Genomic DNA, 23,596 nt, shown 5'->3' on the forward strand with positions numbered 1-23,596 from the left:
ATATCACGGCAGTCGAAGGGGAGAAATTGCTGCATCAGGTCCGCAGTGCTACAAAGCCAAAATTAACTTCCAAAACTGAGATCGCTCCTAGGACATGGTGTCAGAAAAGCTTCACACACACATATGAGGCAAACAGAGGTGCAGAAAAGGCCAACATTTTTTATTAGCCCTATTAAAGGGCTTTTTAACTATTTATTCACTAACTGGACAACTCTGTTATAAATGAAGTAGTCACCCATTTAAAAAACAAACAAACATACACTCACCTCTCGCACAAGAGCTGTTCGTTATTTGCGTGCCGAATCTGTCTGAGTTTGCATCGTTTATTATGCCACGTGAGGCCTGCCGCCAACCAGTGGCCACTTTTGTGCTGCTGTGCTCTCATTTCATTCACTTGTCTGACATTCGTCAGAGGGAAGAACGCAATAGCCCAACAGCAGCAGATTAGCTGCAGAGATCACATGGTATGACAATTCAATGTGAACTCCGGCAGACTCGGTACTGACATTGTTGGAACAGCGCCGTTGCGGGAGGTGATTTATGTATACAATCATGGTTGAAAGTGTTGGCACCCTTGCAATTGTTCCAAAAAATAAAGTATTTCTCCGGGAAAATTATTGCAATTACGCATGTTTTGTTACACACACATTTATTTCCTTTATGTGTATTGAGACAATACAGAAAAAAAAATGAGAAAAAAAGGCAAATTGGACATAATTTCATACAAAACCCCAAAAATGAGCAGGACAAAATTGTTGGCATCCTCCACTTAATATCTGGTTGCACACCCTTTGGAATAAATAACTGCAATCAATCGCTTCCTATAACCATTAACAAGCTTGTTACACCTCTCAACTGGAATTTTGGACCACTTTTCTTTTGCAAACTGCTCCAGATCTCTCATATTTGAAGGCGCCTTCTCCCAACAGCAGATCTCTCCCCAGGTGTTCAAATGGATTTAGATCTGGACACTACAGAACTCTCCAGCGCTTTGTTTCCATCCATTTCTGGGTGCTTCTTGAAGTATGTTTGGGGTCATTGTCCTGGTTGAAAACCCCTGACCTACGACACAAACACAGCTTTCTGACACTGGACACTACATTGTGACCCAAAATCCTTTGGTAATCTTCAGATTTCATGATGCCTTGCACACAGGCCTCATTCCATTTTCGGTAAATAGCAGAATGGTGTGCTTTACCAAAAAGCTCCATCTTGGTCTCATCTGTCCACAAGATGATTTCCCATAAGGATTTGGCTTACTCGCATACATTTTGACAAACTGCAGTCTAGCTTTTTTATGTCTCTGTGTCAGCAGTAGGGTCCTACTGGGTCTCCTGCCACGGCATTTAATTTCATTTAAATGTTGACAATAGTTTGCACTGACACTGATGCACCCTGAGCCTGCAGGACAGCTTAAATTTCTTTGGAACTTAATTGGGGCTGCTTATCCACTATCCTGCATTGCAACCTTTTATGAATTTTTCTCTGCTGTCCACGTCCAATGATATTAGCTACAGTGCCATGGGTTGTAAACTTCTTGATTATGTTGCGCACTGTGGACAAAGGAACATTAAGATCTCTGGAGATTGACTTGTAACCTTGAGATTAATATTTCTCAACAATTTTGGTTCTCCAGTCCTCAGACAGTTCTCTTCTCTTTTTGTTCTCCATGCTTAGTGTGATACACACAGACACACAATGAAAAGATTGAGTCAACTTCTCCCCTTTTTATCTGGTTTCAGGTGTGATTTTCATATTGCCCACACCTGTTATTTGCCACAGGTGAATTTCAAAGAGCATCACATTCTTGAAGCAAAGTTGTTTACCCACATTTTTGGAAAGGTGTCAACAATTTTGTCTGGCCCATTTTTGCGGTTTTGTGAGAAATTATGTCCAATTTGCCTTTTTTATCTGTTTTTTTGTGTTGCTCAAATACACACAAAGGAAATAAACATGTGTATAACAAAACATATGTAATTGCAAAAAAATTTCTGGGATAAATACTTCATTTTCTCGAACAATTTCAAGGTGGTCAACACTTTCAGCCTTGACTGTATATATTGGGGATTACTTCATCTAAAAAGGGGTTGTCCATGTAGTTAACAACCCCTTTAAGCCATGTGCATCAGTTTAGATCAGTTACACCACAAAGGCTGCAGACTTGAACAGTACATTGCATCAGTGTGGGAGATTTTTCAAGTTAAATGTGCCAAATTCTGGAGTAATTCACATCAATCTGTCTTTAATAAGTCAACCCATGTTTATCATGTGTTTTAGAAGCTTTCTGTACCTTGTTTGACAAAGAGAACTGATCTTAATGAAATGAGACTAGGTCTAATAAGCAACAACGTGTAGAGAAAAAAAACAAAATTTTAGAGCAAATCACTGGCACAAAGTAAGCCAACTAATACATGATATAAAGTTCAAATAGACAGCAACGGTGCATCAGAGTTGTCAATCAGCATGAACCACTATGATAAATCTGGCGCAAGGGTACCAACAATTTTTTCTACTTTTATCATTTTGCTCTCTATCGATTTCCTTAATGCCGGGTAGTGTCCGTAAACATCGGATGCTACATAGCTGTTCCGTACTGGATCAGATTTTTTTTTTTCGCACCTATAGACTTGAATAGGTGAATCTCATCCGAAATACGAAAGAGCATAGTGCTCACACAGACACTCTGCCTGTATAAATAAACTGCTGTCATCTGAACAGCCCAATTGAATAACATTGGTGAATGTGCTGTCCGTGTGCTATCAGATTTTTACTTGGACAGCACATGTCTGTATAATATGCTTGTCTGAATGAACCTTTAAGACTCGCGTGCTCGCCTGTTTTTAACAGTGTCATAAGTGATAGCTTGCATTCCTGACTATACCCCACCAATCTAGCATTTTATCACCATTTTTGGTCGTTTTTAGCCAGCACTGGTAAATGGGTGTCTGCTAGGCTGTGTGCAGACTGTGTCCTAAGCTGGAATCAAACTCTCGCATCAGATGCGATATGCTAATGACACTCGGCTCCAGCTCTGCTGCGACCGTGAGTCGAGTATCAGTTTTCTGTGCTCTGAGAGAATCACAGCACAGCTGGAGAATCACAGCACAGGTGTGGAGGAGACGGAGAAAGTAATTTCTCCGTCTCCTTCATTGCCTGACTCTGCGTATATCGGACTGCACTGGGATGACATCTGAGTGCAGTCCGATGTTTCACACGAACCCATAGACTTGTATGGGTGCGTGTGAGCGGAGTCTCACTGCCAATCGCAGCCTGCTGCAATCGTTCTCTCATGCCAAATCGGCATGAGAAAATAATCGCAGATGTGAGTTGCCCCATAGAATAACACTGATCCAAGTGCTATGCGATGTTCTATCACTTAGCTCCTGGCCGTGTTATATGCTCTTGTGACCTCTTATACGCTCTTAGGCCGATTTCACATTAAAAAAAATACTAAATAATGAAGTAAAACAGTATTGTAATAAAATAACAACATAAAAGTTTAAATCAGCCTCCCTTTTTCCATTCAAAAATTAAAAAAAGTACAAGCTTGGAATTGCCGTAATCACATTCTTCACAACTTTTAAAGAAAAAAAGAGGGACAGAATATGTGGCGTGTATAGAAGCAGAACATTGATAAGCAGCTGTGGACGGATTTGTCATCGAACGCACAGTAGAGCCTGACCATGTCCACTAACTATAATGAGCTTCGTCAATTTTCTGTCCAGGTGTCCATCACATTTCAAACCTAAGTTCTTGTTCCTATCAGTCCACACTCAGGTCGTCTCCTTGGCGCTCCACTCTGCACTCGGGCCGTCTCCTCATTATTGCTCTCTGACCTCAAGCCGTCTCCTCTGGGCTTCTCTCTGCCCTTGGATCACCATCTTAGCATTCTTCTCTGCCCTTGGGTTGTCTCCTCTAGGCTTCTCTCTGCCCTTGGATCGCCTTCTTAGCATTCTTCTCTGCCCTTGGGTTGTCTCCTTGGCGCTCCTCTTTCCTCAGGCTGTCTCCTCAGTGTTCCTCTTTGCCCACAGGCTGTCTCCTCAGTGCCCCTCTCTGCCATCAGGCCATCTCCTCAGTGTTTCTCTCTGCCCTCAGGCGGTCTCTTTGGCGCTCTTCTTTGTCCTTGGGCCATCTTCTCAGTATTGCTCTCTGATCTCAAGCTGTCTCCTCAGTGCTTCTCTCTCCCCTTGGGCCGCCTTCTTAGCATTCCTCTCTGCTCTCAAGCTGGCTCCTCAGCATTCCTATCTGCTCTCAGGCTGTCGCCTCAGTGTTCCTCTCTGCCTTCAGGCTGTCTCTGCATCGGTCCTCTCTGCCCAGAGGCCATCCCCTCAGTGCTTGTCTCTGACCTTGGGCCATCTCCTCAGCACTCCTATCTTTGGGCTGTCTCCTCAACGTTCACCTATCTGCCCTCAGGCTGTTTCTTTTGCGCTCCTCACTGTCTTTAGGCTATCACCTCAGCTATATTATCTGCTCTTAGACTGTCTCCTCAGCATTCCTATCTGCTCTCAGGCTGTCGCCTCAGCGTTCACCTATCTGCCCTCAGGCTGTGTATTTTGCACTCCTCACTGTCCTTAGGCTACCCTATTTCTCGGACTATAAGACCCCCCTCTCCCATGGGCGTGGAGAGGGGGTGAATATTCATGCCCTTTAATAGCGGGCACAAGCGATAGCTCGGCAGTAGCAGGAGCCGCTCTGCGGATACACTGTGTGCCGCTATTAAGGAGCATGAATATTCAGTGCTTCCCACGCCTATGGGCGTGGGGAGCAGTGACTATTCATTTTCTTTAGCAGCAGGTACATTTTGGCTGCAGCAGGCGGCTGCCGCCTCCTGTGCCCCGCTTCTCCGCCGCAACCGCTCCCCTCACACCCTACACAGTATATATACGTATATACCCCCCCAACATTCGGACTATAAGACGCACCCCCCATTTTCCTCAACATTTTGGAGGAAAAAAGTGCGTCTTAGTCAGAAAAATAGGGTATCTCCTCAGTATTTCTATCTGCTCTCGTACTGTCTCCTCAGTGTTCCTATGTGCTCTCAGGCTAACTCCTCAGCATTCCTATCTGCTCTTGTGCTGTCTCCTCAGTGTTCCAATCTGCTCTCAGGCTGTCTCCGCATTGTTCCTTTCTGCCCTGAAGCCATCCCCTCAGTGGTTGGCTCTGCTCTCAGGCTGTCTCCTCAGCACTATTATTTGTCTTTGGGCTGTCTCCTCAGCACTCCTCTCTTCCCTCAGGCTGTCTCCTCAGTGTTCACCTCTCTGCCTCAGGCCGTTTCCTAAGTTCTCCTCTCAGGACATCTCCTCACCACTCTTCTCTGCCATCAAGCTGTCTCTCCGGCATTCCTCTCTGCTCTCGGGCCGTCTCCTCAGTGTTGCTCTCTGCACTCATGCTGTTTCTTTGGATCTCCTCTCTGCCCTCAGGCTGTCTCCTCAGCGATCCTTTGTGCTCTCAGGCTGTCTCCTCAGCATTCCTCTCTGCCCTTGAGCCGTCTCCTCAGCATTCCTCTCTGTCCATGGGCTGTCTCCTCAGCATTCCTCTCTGCCTGTCACACAAGGTGTGGGAAAGATTCAGTGCAACACAAAGGGAAGAGGGAAAGGGAGCCCAGACTTTAGGGAAAGGGGGGGGGGGAGTCGAGACCTCCTAGGTTGATCTGGCGTCACCCTGTCTCCCCTAACGTCCCTGTATTGGCTCTTCAGCAATCGCCGCACGCGTGCCTCACCCTGTCTTTCCCTCGCATATGACTAAGGCTAGGGAAGGGAGGAGACGAGCACTAGTTGATCTCCACTAAACACTATAGACAATAGGGGTGGACAAACAGGGGAAAATTGCTTAGCTTTAGATGAACGCCAGACAAATGCGCACACGTCCTCAAGCTCCAGAAAGGACAAAGTACTGCTCTTGCTAAAGCTTTCACAGGTAGTAATGAATATCCCTGGCACCTCCCTCTGAAACACAGCAGGTATTTATACACCCAGGCAGGGTGTTAATTAGCCAGAGGGAGGCAGCCGCTGGGTCTTAGAGACAGCCTCTCAGAAGATGTCTGTAATGCCAAACGTACAGATCTCCTGCAACCAACTGCAGGGTGACTGTCTGTCACCTCTGACACACCCGTGACACTGCCCTTGGGCTATCTCCCCAGTGTTCCTCTCTGCCCTCGGGCAGTTTCCTTGGTGCTTCTCTCTACCCACATGCTGCCTCCTCAGCGCTCCTCTTTGCCCTCAGGCTGTCTGTTCAGCACTCCTCTCTGCCCTCAGGCTGTATCCTCAGCGTTTCTCTCTGCCCTCAGGCTGTCTCCTCAGCGCTCCTCTCTGCCCTCAGGCTGTCTCCTCAGCGTTTCTCTCTGCCCTCAGGCTGTCTCCTCAGCGTTTCTCTCTGCCCTCAGGCTGTCTCCTCAGCGTTTCTCTCTGCCTTCAGGCTGTCTCCTCAGCGCTCCTCTCTGCCCTCAGGCTGTCTCCTCAGCGCTCCTCTCTGCCCTCAGGCTGTCTCCTCAGCATTTCTCTCTGCCCTCAGGCTGTCTCCTCAGCACTCCTCTCTGCACTTAGGCTGTCTCCTCAGTGTTTCTCTCTGCCCTCAGGCTGTCTGTTCAGCATTAATCTCTGTCCTTAGGCTGTCTCCTCAGCGTTTCTCTCTGTCCTTAGGCCATCTCCTCAGCATTCCTCTCTGCCCTCAGACTATGCCCTGGACTAAGGGAAGAAAGGAGAGTCTTAATTGGGATACCTTCAGGTTATTATGGTTGCTTGGATTCATATTAATATGTATGCTTTTTATTATTTAAAGTGAACCTGTCTAGTTGGATAATGCTATTAACCTGCAGTTATGGGGTTAATATGCAGGTTAATAGTGTTATGAAAGTGCCTGGCTGCAGCCCTGAAATTGTGCAGCCAGGGAGAAAATTAACTTTATTTCTCATGGGAGCCGCTGGCTTTCAGTCATACAGGTGTGGCGGTATGAGAAGACAGCCAGCGGTGATAATCTGCTTTTGTCTCCTCGGGGGTCAAGCAGTGCTGTACAGTGAGCTGGGCGGGTCGGTGCTCATGCTGCGCAGTGCTACACTGATGATGGCGTCACGGGGCACTTGGCTCATCGCCCAGGACAGTGGCACAGAGACGCAAATCTAGGACTGACCTGCTGGATCCGGGACGGTTGGGAGCCGTACATAATCGTACTGACCTGGAGAATCACGTTACCAGGTCATTTTTACTGCGCAGTGAACACTGTGAAAACAAAACTCTAAAAAAATAGTGTTTTTTTCACTCCTTTTGGATTTTTTATTCCGTTTTCCAGTACATTGAATGGTAAAATGAAAGGCGTCGTCCAGAACTATAACTTGTGCTGCTGAAAAGGCTTTATATGGCATGCGTCTTCAAACACCTGAAGAGCAAAGATGAAACATTACACAGGGGTGAAGCGTTAGTGAGCATTACCTGAGGGGCTGGTGTCCCCACTAGTTCATGTTTGTACTATAGTCCAGGTTGCTATGGTGATGCGCTTATTAGACCCCCAGTATATCCTGTGCCCTGGCCAAACCTTCAGCCAGGCCTCTGGACTCCATGGCTGTCACACAAGGGTTGTAGTGGTGAGAGTAGAGAACTGTTCACACTAGGTGACTATGGAAGTCCGCCTGCAGCGGTTAGCATGTCATCCGCATGTACTAGGCCTACAGACATAATTCCGCTTATCATTGGCAGTGTGGAAAATGTCCTCCAAATGTATATCAATAAAGCTTGAGGAGGAAAAAAATTACAAGGCTCCGCCCACTGCAGCAAAGCGTGAGGGAGGTCCCGCCTCTATGGCCCCGCCCACATGCCCCTCCCCACACACACCCAGCGGGCGGGAAGGCGTCAGCCAGGCAGCGCCTCACACAAGCACCGACCGAGCTAGTGAGCGACACAGTCCCGGCTATCACCGCGCCCTCAGCACCCAGTAGAACAGCACCCGCAGCGGCGGAAGGACCGAGGCCAGCCCTGCAAGGGACAGCGCCGGGAGATAATCGCTCTCTTGACAGCAAATATGGCGGCTGCGGCTGGGGCCTCGTCAAACCCCGGAGGGGGACCAGAAATGGTGCGGGGACAGGCTTTTGACGTGGGCCCACGATACACGAACCTGTCGTACATCGGGGAGGGCGCCTATGGCATGGTGTGGTGAGTACGGGGTGTCGGGTGTGTCTGTCCCCGCGGCGCCTGTCCCGGGCCTGCGCCCTCCTCTCCCAGATGTCACTACCCCTCCCTGAGTACACAGAGCTGCGGGGACAGTGCAGAGCCTGTCACTGCCGATGATTGATGCCTGCGCTCAGCACTGACATGTCAGCTCTGTGCTCGGAGGGTCCGCCCGCAGCCCCCTCTGTATGGCTGTGCTGCATGATGGCTGCTCACTGCACACAGCTGGCTCTGTACACAGCTGGCCTACTGCACCATCCCCATCATATCACCCCTTCCTACAGTGCCAGGGTGATGGTGACATTTGTATTGGCAGGGTGTAGCTTATGGGGGGGCTCTGGACTTTAATACCAGCCACGCCATAGGGGGATGGTGGACAGGGAAAATGGAACAAATGGGAGTATCCCCTGCCAACCTGCCATGAGTGCACACAGTGTGGATGGCTAGGAGGGCACGGGCTCATTCAGATGGTGCGTGCAACCCGTGGATTCTGTAGCATTTTTTGTAAAACTACGACTGAGGCCGGAGCTTGTCAGTGAGGACCGATCTACCAATCTGGTCTTCGGCTTGAGGTGGAGATTGAGCCGTGTCACCTATGTAGGGCTGATGGCAGACTGAATGTGGCCGCATCATCGGGGCTGAAGTGTGTCCATGGAGGGGGCTGTATGACATCTCAGTAAATCACAATTTGGGCTCATTCAGATTTCATTGATTTTCTTTTTTTCTCTTATACAATAACCTGTTTGCTTTTTTATTGGTGTTTATTAGATTTCCATCAGTATTTGGGTAATGTCAGTATCTAGCATCTTTTTTTTTTTTTTCTCATGGGGAAAAAAAATATGTAGGTTTCTCAATCCTATCAATCTGTGAAAAAGGACAGCACATGGACTTGGCATATATATATATACTATCTTATTTTTTTTTTTTCCCCGACAAATCCGTGACACAAATTAAAATTGAACATAGTCCATGATTTTGTGCAAACCACTTGGTCTTCAAAAATAAATGGACGTGTTAACAGCCCTATAGACGAGTCCTATCCGTGAAAAACCTAGAACTCGTACCTGACAAACTGACCTTTTGAAGGAGCCCTTACCCAATATAATGGTATAAAGGGCTTCTTGAGTTGTGGGGTTGTGTAGATTTAGTCTTCCATGTGATCAAAAATTAATGGAACATAATTGTGAAATTGCCTCCTATCACTTTGTATCTCTTTCCAAAGCAGACTATTGTCATCCTGGTAATTTATTGGGGAGTATTATATAACAATTCTGCTTTTGTCATCAGCAGAATCTTTGATAGATAGGAAATTGTGCGATCTGAAACCAACTGGTGTGGATGTCCAGCTGACGGCGCATGTGTCGAAACAAAGATCGGCACAGTAGGGCCATTGAATGTTAGAGACTTGAGCCATAGGTGAGGGAAGGTCACAGGTAGCAGCACCTGGAGGTCCGCCTCTGGCAAAATTGGCCTTCATTTTGTGCCAGTATGTCTACCTGCAGCATATCTGAATTTCCAGTAGTTCAGAATGTGTGTGCACTCCAGATTAATGGACGTGTGCCTATTTCCGAACTGCTTAGAAGTGTCATAAAAAGACTGAAGATATATTAATTCACAGCTATATCTCTGGTTGAAAACAGTTATGGCTTTCAATTTATAGTAGATGGTGTTTCTAGGATAGGCATGTCTTGTAATAAAAATGGTTTCTTCTTGGGCTCTTTGCACATTGTTTTTTTACCTTAAGGTAAATGCATACGTTGGGAACACTCCCCCATGTATAATGGAAGGCTGTTATTGGTGATTGCTGCCACAGTACGACACCTAAAAGAGTTCATTGTAAAACAAAACTGATGATTTTTTTTTTTTTTTTTTTTGCCCTTATTGGATGTCACTTTATACAGCAGCTCAGTTAGCTGCACTATAGTGTCTATATAGCCAAAACGACAAACACCGACATACCATGGAAAGGAGTGTATGATATTACAAATCCAAACTCACTTGTGAAAAAGCCCTGTGGGTATGTTTACGCTATTTGTTATTCCCTTGGTAAGAAATGTTCATTTTTCAAGCAGAAGACACTTCAAGAGTGCCTTATTTTTTTCCTCTAAAGTTTTGTAACCTGTACTTTGAGGGGGCATTTCCTGGGAGCTTAATTTTATTTTTTTTTTTTTGTGGGTGTCTTTTTACAGGTGTTTTCTGGACTGCTTTTTTAAAAAGCCATCAAACCGTATATAAAATGCTGCAAGACGCCTAGGTGTCTTTAGTTTTCCAGTTGACTTCTGTTGTAAAATATTGATGGTCTTCCTAGCTGAAAACGCTGGAAAAATGAACCTTGCGTCTTCTATCCACTTGGCGTTCTTGAAGCGTTTAAAAGACGTTCAAAGAGCCAAACAGATGAACAGCAGGTCATTTTGCCATACAAATTAATAGAACCATTCTTTTAATCGTTTTATCGCTTTTTCTGCCTTTGTTTTTTTTTTTTTAAGCAAATTTGCAAGAAGGGGGAAAAAAAAATAAATTACCACATGAACATACCCTCCCAAGTGTGGAGCCTATGCCTACCAGATCAGAGCTTAGGGCTCACTCATCAGCTTAAATAAAATCTGTCTGATGATGTTCCTGAAGACACGCGAATGGAATGCAATTTTTATCAAAAAGCATCAGTATGACAATCATATCATAGAGTAATTCTGTCATTTAAATAGTTTTCTAAGTAAATATTCTTCAATACATCGATAGAAATATGTGAATGAGATATATAATCAGTGCTTTGCGTATAGCTTACTGTACATGTATTTAATTAATTAAAGGCATGGTGTCCCCATAATTTTTGTTAACAAGCTAGGGGCTGTTTATAGTGTGGGAAGGGGGTAATAAATATGAATCTGCCCAGGCTATTATCAGCTCACAGCTGTCTACTTAGCCTTTACTGATTATTTAATAAGGGTGGACCCCACAAAAAAAATGTGGGGTCCCCCCCCTATTTTTAATGACCAGCAAAGGCTAGGCAGACAGCTGCAGGCTGATATTAATAGGCTAGGAAGGGGCCATGGATATGGGCCCCCTTCCAGACGAAGAGCATCAGCCCTCAGCCGCCCCAGAAATGGCGCATCCATCAGATATGCCAACTCTGGTGCTTGGCCACTGCTTTTCCCACTTGCCCTGGTACAGTGGCAAGTGGGGTTGATGGCTGTTTTATGGCTACTGACATCAAGCCCAGGGGTTAGTAATGGAGAGGCGTCTATAAGACACCACCATTACTAACCCCATAGTCAAATTTGACTAACACACAGAGTAAAGTCCTCTATTTGAAATAAGCATCCCCCCCCCCTTCTATTACCCATCTATTATTGTAAAACGCCATATTCCTCACCTGTCTGCGATAATCCATTTGTCCCGCAGTGAGTTCCACTCTGTTACATCTAGATGCCTTGCTGAACGGTGGCATGATGCGCTCAGCCTGGCATCCAGAAGAGATACTGAGCTATGCGTGATATAGATATTCTATCTATATCTATTCTCACGGTTCATATTGTGATTTTACTGTACTTGGCTGATGACAAGTTGAGTTTCCTATGAGATGGGTGCGTAAAAATTGCAGTGAGGTTTTTTTTTTTTTTCCGGATTGCACTTGTCCTTTTTAAATGCAGAGGAGTATGAGCACTTTCTCTTTGTTCAATTTTTAAACCCTGTGAGCCCCATTCACACCTTTAGCATTTGATGCAGATTCAATGCATGTGACTGGAAGAAGCCATGTGAAATTTTTATCCGCGAAGAATCGTGGAACTGCCCATGTAAACCTTAAGTCTTGGGGAACGTTCAAAGAACCTTTTGCAAATATAAAACAAATCAATTTTACATCACTACAAAACTCATTGCAGCATCATTGAAGGATTCTGTAGTATGGTTGTCATAACTACTACTTTTGTCGGATTTTTGTGGCTTTTCTTTTCTGACAATCTTACTATATTTCTATTTTGATAGTGCCAAATAGTATGCTGTCACAGGAGGACACATAGTATCAGGTGGCAGAAGAGAGTGGAGAAACTGAGACTGAGTGGTAGCTATGACAATCCTGCTCTGAACTCCAGGGCGATCCAGACTCTGCCTCATGTCCTGCTTTCTATATAACATAGTTTATTTGCCACATTCTGTACTATCAATTGGAATGACATATTTTCAGAATGAAGCTTAGCTTGGCATAAAAAAAAAATAAAGTAAAAATCATATGTACTAAAGGGGTGCTCCACTGCTTTTGTATGAATATCATATGAAGCATTGGCCAAGGGTCTGCTTACTCACATTTTGTCAGAAAACTCAAAATTGTTTGAACATAAAATCATATGAAGTGCAATACTGAGCTTATAGTTCTCAGACTAGGAAATAAGAATACTCATCCTCCCTGTTCTTCTGCACTTGCCATTCTCCACTGCTCCTTGCTTCCTTATCAAGTCCTAGACACACCCACCAGGAATAGCTGGTGATATTTATGCTGTGTTGGGAATGGTACCAGATAAGCACTGGAAGGGAGGCTGCAGGGCACTGGAAAGGATCAGTGTTTGTTTTTTTTTAACCGGTCTTAGAATTTAAAGCAGCAATATTTATTCCACGAAGACCACTTTAATGTTGCAGCTTTCTTTCTGGGCAATGTTATTACAAGTTTTGTCCCCTCTGGAAGGTTGATGGCACTGTGTGCTGTAGGTATATTATACTACCAGGAAGGCGTGCTGATTTGGTTGTGGGTGTATTTGGTATGTACAGATCGCTGTTTTCATAACTCAGTGTAAAATAGTACGTTTGCCAAACATTTGAAATCTGTGGAATGCACGGTCATGTCCACACTAGTTTCACTAGTGTCTTTCACAGAGACAACGTCTTAGTTATTCTTCAATCTGTTTTGCGAACAAGATGCATGCATGTTTTGGCATTGATTTCTGATGAGTTTTAGGCTATGTGCCCATTATGCAGAAATGAAGCAGAAAATTTCTGCCGCATGTCTGCATCTCCCTGGCAGAAAAAACGCATGCAGATTGTGCATGCGTTTTTCCTGCAGAATACATGCGGATTCACATGCGTTTCCGCATGCAGATTGACAAGCGCTTTCCAGGCGATAGCATCACTTGGAAAGTGCTTGACAACTAGGTCACACTGTATAAATCCATGCAAACAGCATGGATTTATACAGTGTGAACCTTAAAAATAAAATAAAGCTATACTCACCCCCGATGCCCCGGCGTGGCTGCAGCGCTGCTTCCTTTCTTGTTCCTGGCTGCCGGCATATCACGAGGACAGAGCGGTGAAGGGCCTGCGGTCACATGACTGTGACGTCACCAAAGGTCCTTCAGCGCTGCCGGCATGCAGAGAAGCCTTCGGAAAGGTGAATATAATCTTTATTTTTTATTTTATTCTTTTTTCACAGGTACAATGGTACCCAGGTCTGGATGAGAGTCTTCTCTCCTCCAGAACTGGGTACCATCCGCACATAGAGACGCATATAGAATCCGCTTGTGAAATGTACAGTCGCGGTTTCTATGCGTCCCAATGCAAGTCAATGGCGGCTATTCCGCTGCGCTTCCGCAAAATTAAATGACATGCTGCGGATTTTTGTACGCAGCATAAACGCTGCGGAAAAATCCGCAGCATGTGCATAGAACATGCGGAATCCCCTTGGGGACCATGGGGTGCGGATTGCCTAGCGTTTCACAAGCGTTTACGCTGCGGAAATTCCGCAGCATAAACGCTTGAAAAACACTACGTGGGCACCCAGCCTAAGTGACATTGTCGTATAGAGAGAGGTGCCATTAAAAGAGAGGCTGAGACCAGTTCCCATCCTTGTGAGACCCCATATATTAATGTTCTTTGTATTAGGGCTCATGCAGACTGCCGTAGATTCTCTCATCTGAGAAAATCTGGCCAATTATGCAAATGACACTTTGCTCAAAATCTGATCAGTGTCGGCATAGTGCGTTCCGATTCTCTCAGCTGAGAGAGAACTGTGTGAGAAGATGGTGAACAAAATTTCTCCATTTTGTCCATTCTGGGAGTTTATGGAAATCGGACTGCACTCCGATGTCATCCAAGGGCTGTTCGATGTTTTCCACGCACTCATTGACTTGCATAACCAAATGTGATCTGAATATTGGATCAAACTCTGACATGCAGCAAGTTATTTATTCCTTGGACAGACTGTGTACATTTGGTGCAATCTGATTTGTCGATTTGCACTTGGACCAATACGATCGTCTGCATGAGCCCTTACACAAGTGAGTGCCACTATTGGATGCTGTCTCATTCAGACATTTGTGATTTTCATCACTTGTAAAAACAGACAGTTCATCAGGTTTTTTTGGACATGTCTCACTGTTTTTTTTTTTGTTTTTTTTTCTTCCCCTGTGGAGACAATCTAAAAATAAGACATGTGAAGAGCTCCTTAGACTATAATGGGTCCATGTTTTATCCTTGAAAAATGCAGAACACATACATGAAAACAGATGTCTGAATGAGGCCTTAGGGTATGTTCACACGGTGCGTTTTTTTATCCAGTAAATATACACAAATTGCCCCAAAAATGCGTTGCAAACCTTATCCCAGCATTTTCTGAGATTTTGCAAGATTTGTACACATGATCAGGATTTTTCCTTTACAGAATTTCATGTGCGTTAAAAGAAGCAGCATGTCCATTCTTTGTGTGTTTTCGCCTGCGTTTTCCTATACAATGCATGTCGAAAAATGCATCAAAAACGCTGCAGTTTTTGCTGCCAAGAGGTGCAGAAACGCTGCAGAAATCCTGATTGTGCGCACATAACCTTAGGCTGACTTTATATGTTGCAGTAAAGTCTGCAGCAGGACCTTTTGCAAAACTGTGTGGTAAATTCATGTTTTATTTTGAATGTAAATAGGATTTTATCACAAACTTCACCTCTTTTAATATAGTAAGTTAAATCTACTGCAGAATGTAGTACCGCTGCATGTTCTCAAATATGCACATGTTATACTTTTCAATTTTAAAGTTATTTTCAAATGTTGTAACCATTTTGTTGTGGATATAGGGATAATGGCTGCCTCCCAGATTTATTTCTAGGTTGTTTTTTTTTTTTTCCCTCCAATAAATGACTTTATTTTTAATATTGCTGTCCACTTCTTAAATGCTATAGCCCTCCTTCCTTCCTCCCCAGTAAAAAATTAAATTAAGCCCTCTTACTGCCTTAACAACGTTCATGTGATGTCTACCAGTACTCCCTGCGTTTGCACGACACGATTGTCACGTGAGCACTGCTACCAGTCAGTGGCTGCTAATGGGCAGCTTCTCTCACACTCCCTTAAGACATTTAGGGGTGGGGTGAACACTGCAGTCCATTAGTGCTTGCTGATTATGTGAATGGAGCAGTTCAGCCAATATGAGCGCTGGGAGTCCCGGCGCTGACTTCACAGGAACGGTGTTGTTTCAGGAGGTGAGTATAAGCGTTCGTTATTTTACTGGAGTGGAGAGGAGGGTGTTTACTGCATTTTATATGGAACTGTATTTTGTTTATTTTACACACTTAAATAGCGCTATTAATTGTACAGCGCTTCACAAACATCACTTTCCCCATTGGGGCTCACAATCTAGATTCCATATCAGTATGTCTTTGGAGTATGGGAGAAAAATGGAGAACCCGGAGGAAACTCGCGCATTCGCGGGGAGAACATACAAACTCCTTTCACAGCTCAGCTCCTCTATATAATGTCCTGTGTGAGTTAAAATGTGAATGAAGTGCAGTAACCCCTCTCTGTTCTGTCTGTGGGAGAAATCACTGCAGCTGGTCTCCCCCCCCCCACCCCCTTCCCTCCCCCAGCTAACAGTGGATTGCACGTTACAGATAGAAAGGGGAAAACTGGTGAGAATGCGGAATGTCACTTAATGGCCAGATAGTGTTAGTCTCATACTCACACAGAACACCATATTCTGAATAGTTACTTACAAGCACAGTTACCATTTAAGACTACGTTCCCACCTTTTTTCCAACATGCAGACTTTACTCATAGAGGTTAGGTCTATGGGGAAAGCCCGCATTCGGACCCGCCAGAGAAATTGACATGCTGCAGTCTGTTTCCCCTGGTGTTGCAGACGCATAGTGGACATGGGATTTCTACAAATCCCATCCACTATGCTGTAACATTTGGCCTCTGCGGTTTGCATGCAGCATCCAATTCGCAGCGATTACTGATCGTGGTCACGTACCCTAAGAAGGGGTTGTCCAAATGATAGACAACCCCCTCTAACATATGCTCTATGTAGCAGTGAGCTAAAAGATTTTGCTACCCAGTCCTACTCTCCAGTCCTCTGTTACAGCTGGAAGCGACTGTGGCGCCCAGGAGATGTTGGTCTGAACTGGCTTCTGCAAATCTTTTTGCTCAGTTCTATTTGTCTTGTTTTGCCATGTAGCATACTTTTATATAGATATAGGTGGGAATGCATGAGTAGGTCACCCCCGGTCATGAATTTTGTGTCTGTCAACTTGGCTGCTTACAAACGTGAGTCTCCTTGTCAGAAATGTCTTTGATGCGTTTGTTCCTAGCTTGCAATTGTTTTTTTTTCAGCGATGCGGGCGTTGCAGACGTATTTGCAACTGTACTATTCATCTTAATGGGGTCGCTGAAATAACAGTGTGGCTGTGTGCCCACTATGCGTTTAAGCGTTTCCGCAGCGGCAATTCCACTGCAGAAACGCTTGGTAGAAGGTCTGCCATGTTCCCCAATAATAATCCGCATGCTGCGGAAATTTCCGCTGCGGATTATCATTGCGGAAAAATCTGCAGCACTACCAATTATTTTGTGTAATCACGGCGTTTTCACCGCCATTGACTTGCATTGAATCACTTAATATCCGCATGACTACATGTGCACATGCAGATATTAAGCGATTCAATGTGCGGATGGTACCCAGGTCTGGAGAAGAGGAGACTCTCATCCAGACCCGGATACCATAGTACCTGTAAAAAAAAAAAAATAAATCAAAATATATACTCACCTTCTGATGGCCCCCGGTCTCCATAGTGATGCGTCCTGGCTTCCCGGTGGCTCGCGGTGGTCTAAAAGGACCTTCCATGACGTCATTTAGTTATGTGACGCGACCTCTGACGTCGGTCACGTGACCTGTCACATGACTAAATGACGTCATGGAAGGTCCTTTTAGACTATCGCGAGCCGCTCAACACACCGGAGGAGACCGGGGGCCATTGGAAGGTGAGTATGTTTGTTAATTTTTTACCATTCTTTTACTATTACTTGGTCACACTATATAAATCCATGCCGGTTGCATGGATTTATATAGTGTGACCAAGTTGTCAAGCACTTTCCAAGTGATGCTAAAAGCGCTTGACAACCCGCATGCAGAAATGCATGTGAAGAACACTTCATTTACGCTTGTCCCTGGCAGGAAAAAACGCATGTACAATCCGCATGCATTTTTTTCTGCCAGGGAGATGCAGAAACGCTCAGGAAAAATCCGGAGCATTTCTGCATCGTGGGCACATACAGTGGTGGCCAAAAGTATTGGCACCCCTGCAATTCTGTCAGATAATACTCAGTTTCTTCCTGAAAATGATTGCAATCACAAATTCTTTGGTATTATCTTCATTTAATTTGTCTTCAATGAAAAAACACAAAAAGAATTGTCCTAAAGCCAAATTGGATAGAATTCCACCCCAAACCTAAAAAAGGGGGTGGACAAAAGTATTGGCACTGTTTGAAAAATCATGTGATGCTTCTCTAATTCGTGTAATTAACAGCACCTGTAACTTACCTGTGGCACCTAACAGGTGTTGGCAATAACTAAATCGCACTTGCAGCCAGTTAACATGGATTAAAGTTGACTCAACCTCTGTCCTGTGTCCTTGTGTGTACCACATTGAGCATGGAGAAAAGAAAAAAGACCAAAGAACTGTCTGAGGACTTGAGAAACCAAATTGTGAGGAAGCATGAGCAATCTCAAGGCTACAAGTCCATCTCCAAAGACCTGAATGTTCCTGTGTCTTCCGTGCGCAGTGTCATCAAGAAGTTTAAAGCCCATGGCACTGTGGCTAACCTCCCTAGATGTGGACGGAAAAGAAAAATTGACGAGAGATTTCAACGCAAGATTGTGCGGATTGTGGATAAAGAACCTCGACTAACATCCAAACAAGTTCAAGCCGCCCTGCAGTCCTAGGGTACAACAGTGTCAACCCGTACTATCCGTCGGCGTCTGAATGAAAAGGGACTGTATGGTAGGATACCCAGGAAGACCCCACTTCTTACCCCGAGACATAAAAAAAGCCAGGCTGGAGTTTGCCAAAACTTACCTGAGAAAGCCTAAAACGTTTTGGAAGAATGTTCTCTGGTCAGATGAGACAAAAGTAGAGCTTTTTGGCAAAAAGCATCAACATAGATTGTACAGGAAAAAAAAGAGGCATTCAAAGAAAAGAACACGGTCCCTACAGTCAAACATGGCGGAGGTTCCCTGATGTTTTGGGGTTGCTTTGCTGCCTCTGGCACTGGACTGCTTGACCGTGTGCATGGAATTATGAAGTCTGAAGACTACCAACAAATTTTGCAGCATAATGTAGGGCCCAGTGTGAGAAAGCTGGGTCTCCCTCAGAGGTCATGGGTCTTCCAGCAGGACAATGACCCAAACCACACTTCCAAAAGCACTATAAAATGGTTTGAGAGTAAGCACTGGAGACTTCTAAGGTGGCCAGCAATGAGTCCAGACCTGAATCCCATAGAACAGGGTCCCCCAACTCCAGTCCTCAAGGCCCACCAACAGGTCATGTTTTCAGGATTTCCTTAGTATTACACAGGTGATAATTCCATCACCTGCACAGGCAATAATTCCATCACCTGTGCAATACTAAGGAAATCCTGAAAACATGACCTGTTGGTGGGCCTTGAGGACTGGAGTTGGGGAACCCTGCCATAGAACACCTGTGGAGAGATCTCAAAATGGCAGTTTGGAGAAGGCACCCTTCAAATATCAGGGACCTGGAGCAGTTTGCCAAAGAAGAATGGTCTACAATTCCAGCAGAGCATTGTAAGAAACTCATTGATGGTTACCGGAAGCGGTTGTTCGCAGTTATTTTGGCTAAAGGTTGTGCAACCAAGTATTAGGCTGAGGGTGCCAATACTTTTGTCTAGCCCATTATTGGAGTTGTGTGAAATGATCAATGGTTTGATTTTTGCTTCATTCTCTTTTGTGTTTTTCCTTGCAAGCGAATTAAATGAAGATAATAATACCAAAGAACTTGTGATTGCAATCATTTTCAGGAAGAAACTGAGTATTATCTGACAATTGCAGGGGTGCCAATACTTTTGGCCACCACTGTAGCTTATCTCCTTGAGCCATTGCTGTATGTCCCCGGCAGCATCTTTGAAGGATTTTTACTTCCCTGTCTGAGGGCAGAGTAAAATATTGACAAGAAACTTCCCCCTGATTCTAGCCATATCACTTACTTGACCCATTGCTGGAGTTTTGTTTAAATCGCGGTGAAAGGCTGGGTTAGCCAGAACTCATGAAAATTGAGGCTACATAGCAGGAGCTCCTCATTAAAGGGATTGACAGGGATTTAAAATGCTGCACACAGGGCTTGAAAAGCTACAGTAGATCTTGGTTTAGTTTGTTAAAAAAAAAAAAAAGTACAGTCACTGTTCACACGTTCCGTTTTTACTGTTTTCTGCATATTTTCAGCTGCGTTTTACAGTATCAGCAAAGTCTTAGATTTTAGAAATCTCATGTACACTTTTGTTATTTTGACAAAACGGTCAGGAAAAAAACAAAGCTGCAGTTTTGCAAAATGCAGCATCACTTCTTTCAGCGCTTTTCCAGCTTTTTTTTTTTTTTTTGCAACATTTTTCACCTATAGAAAGCAATGGGTAGTGCAAAAAACAGGTAGGAAGTGAAATCAGGTTATTTTTTATGCACTAAATTTTGTTCGCATGTACAAGAGACAAATGTACCCTGACAAAAATGCATCCAGAAATCCTTTGACAAAAAAGTTGTGCAAACACAACTTGTTTTTGTCCAGAAAAAAAACCCTGATTTTAACTGGATCCCTTTTGTAACATTAAAGTATGTGGAAAACGGAACTCCTAATTAGCCATCCTTTTTTATTTTGTTTGAAAAGGATCCGTGTTTTGCTTACTGGATCAATTTCAAATGGAAGTAAACTGATGGCTATTTAACGGATCCATTACTGCCCCTACTTTGTCAGATGTAGCAGTGCAAATGCTTGATAAAATTCAAGTGGACCCCAGAACATTGGCGCTACACTTTCAATTGCAGTTTTCAAAAATAAAAATTTGTAATCCATTAACGCTTTATGATGGAAATATCCGTCATGAGCACACGTCAGTTTGTGCTGCATGACTGATTTAGGGTACGTATAAACAGTATCTTTTTCACATGGGTACATTCTGTAACCCGCCTGCAAAATCACTAAACACTAGGAAGAATGAACATGTGCATTGCAATGTAAAAAGGATGCTTCAGGGCAAAAGAAAATGGCATGTCTCCTGAAAAACTTGCTGGGTTTGCACATGTCAAAAAAAAATAAAAAATCATGTGCACATATACCTACAAGTCATGCTGATCATCATTGATCCCAGCAGATTAACCCCTCATATGCTGTCAGTAGTGTACCTCATGTGTCTTGGCTATTTTAGTCTTATAATGACAGACTAGATAATGTACTGCACTATAAAAGACTACATAAGATCGCATGTTTAAATTCCAAAAGGGACTAAAAAATATTGTAACACCCCCCTCCTCCCCCACACACATTTGGTATTGCTGTATCTCTTTTCTTTGTGTACATAAGTAGTAAAACATAACAAATATATAGTTCCAGTATGGGTCGATACAAAAACTGTCCTACTTAAATGATATTTTCAGCCAGCACGGTGAACAGCTGTAAGGAGAAAAATTCTGAAATTGCTGTTTTCATCCAGTTTAATATGGTCAAAAAGTTGTATGTATTCAAAAATGTCAGTGAAGTAGCTTGTTTAAAAAAATAAATAAATAAGCTCAAGCGCTAAAATTATGAATATGGCTAACACCACCCATCTTTTTTGTATCATTCCAGCAGTGTTTTTTTTTTTTTTCTTTCAATCCACTCTCGATTAGCTATCATTAGTGTGCAGGGTATACATTGTGTAAAATCGTTACCCATTGCTATTTTCCGATGTTTACAGCACTGCTTCAGTCCTTTCACTGCCTCCCACTCTTGCCAGCTCACTTGGAAAACTGTTAATTGTCTGATACATAAAATTACCTGTATAAATGTCTGTCCAAGCCACTTTTCTAACGTCTATTTTATAGATATAAATTCTATATATTTTTTTTTATATCCTGTAACTTTTTATTTGATTGGAGTCTGAAACAGGACGTCATCAGGAGGTTGTTGCTGCAGAAACTTCCTTTCAACTTCTAATAACACCTACTGAAACAGGATGTCATCACGGGGTGGCGCTGCGATCATTTACCACAGCTTCTTTCATTGCCTCCCCCTGACTACGTCCAGCATCATTCACTGCATCTCTTTTCACTGAAAAGAGAAATCAGCGGGGGCCAGTGATGGAAGCAGGGTAAGTGATTACATTGACAACCGCTGATGATGATTCATCTGAGGGCGGTGACAGAAGCTGGGGTCCGGCACTGCTGTCACTTAAACTGCATCTATCGCCGCCCCCTTATATCTTGTTTCAGTGGCAGCAGTAATAGAAGCTGGTCACTACTTTCTACCTTCATCACTGCGATTTGTTCTGGACAGCACTGAAAGAAGATGTGACTGCAGCTCCACCCTTTGATGTCCTGTTTCAGGGGGCGATGGAAGCTGCAGACAAGTGACATCAGGGCCGTCCTGATGTCCCATTCAGACTCCCCTCAAACAGGACACCACAAAGTAAAAAAAAGATTAGCTTTATAGGGAAAACTGTGTGGAATTTTCAAATAAAGCAAATTACAAGTGGTTACGGCTTAACTATAGATATTTATAAGGGGCATTTTGTTTATCAGACAGCCCCTTTAATGTAACATATGTGTATAAAAAGATGTCAGACAGGCGTAAAAAACACGGATGATTATAGGATGAAATGCACAACCCCATTAATCTAATGTTTTTGATATTTTTCCTTGGTACATGGCTTTTTTCATTTAGTGATTTCACCTAATTAGAGAGTAAGCACTTTATCTTCCTTTTGTGTGGTTGGTCATGAGAAATATGAACACATTGTAATTTATAAAATCACTGCTGCCGTTTGCTTGTAAAAAAATAACCCCATGAAAACAGTACTTGGCTTGAACAGTCATTCTGTGCTGACAGTCCCTTTACATATGAAAAACCTGCTGACTGATTCCATTTAATCTGACAGCAGCATGATGTTGAGACCCTAATGGTACTGCAGTTGTGAATCACTGTAACTTTGCCCACAAACACCTGCTGACAGATTCTCTTTAAATGTTTCATCTTTGATTTTTTTTTTTTTATGATTTTCTGTCTGCACTCTATGAATTTACTTGAGATTATTTAAAAAATATTCAGCGCTATGCTTTATGGAAGTCACATGTGCCATAATATTGTTTATAGACTTTCGAGCTAATTTTCTATCTGAACTGTTAGCTCTACAAGGATTGGAGGGCAAGCTATGACCAGTGATGAACTATCTATTTATTTTACTCACTTATATAGCGCCATTAATTCCACAGCACTTTACAGACATTATCGTCACTGTCCGCATTGGGGCTCACAATCTAGGTTCCCTATCAGTATGTCTTTGGAGTGTGTGAGGAAACCGGAGAACCCGGAGGAAACCCACGCAAACACAGGGAGAACATACAAACTCCTTGCAGATGTTGTCCTTGGTGGGATTTGCTAATCACTGAGCCACCATGCTGACCATATGTGTGTGTACCAGTATTGCATCATATACATCTCTTAATCCAGGGGCGGACACAGACTGTAGTGGGCCCCTGTGCAAGAAATTTTGGGGGGCCCCCCCTGCCCTTCATAAGGCAACAAAGTTATGTAAACATAACCCCCCATGTGCATCTCTCACCCCCCCATGTGCAGCTCTCATCCCACCCATGTGCAGCTCTCACCCCCCGTGCATCTCTCATCCCCCCCATATGCATCTCTCATCCCCCCCATATGCATCTCTCATCCCCCCCAGTGCATCTCTCATCCCCCCCATGTGCATCTCTCATCCCCCCCCATGTGCATCTCTCATCCCCCCCCATGTGCATCTCTCATCCCCCCCCATGTGCATCTCTCATCCCCCCCCCATGTGCATCTCTCATCCCCCCCCATGTGCATCTCTCATCCCCCCCCCATGTGCATCTCTCATCCCCCCCCATGTGCATCTCTGATTCCCCCCACTCCTAGTTAATTAATTGTATTTAAAAAAAATAAAACTTGTTATACTTACCCCCA

At 44.0% G+C, this 23,596-nt stretch overlaps 1 protein-coding gene across 1 annotated transcript in view; it reads left to right on the forward strand.

Annotated features, from left to right (window-relative positions):
• Window positions 1–7,770: 7,770 nt before the first annotated feature.
• Window positions 7,771–23,596, forward strand: part of MAPK1 (mitogen-activated protein kinase 1) — a 59,075-nt gene continuing 43,249 nt past the window's right edge. The window contains exon 1 of the mRNA XM_073675151.1: window positions 7,771–8,141. Within this exon, the coding sequence (XP_073531252.1) occupies window positions 8,011–8,141 (131 nt within the window). The 5' untranslated portion in view covers window positions 7,771–8,010. The remainder of the gene's footprint in view (window positions 8,142–23,596) is intronic.

The sequence above is a fragment of the Phyllobates terribilis genome, unplaced genomic scaffold (genome assembly GCF_046119375.1).
Source record: "Phyllobates terribilis strain yellow unplaced genomic scaffold, ASM4611937v1 Scaffold_1__5_contigs__length_1240528914, whole genome shotgun sequence".
NCBI lineage: Eukaryota > Metazoa > Chordata > Amphibia > Anura > Dendrobatidae > Phyllobates > Phyllobates terribilis.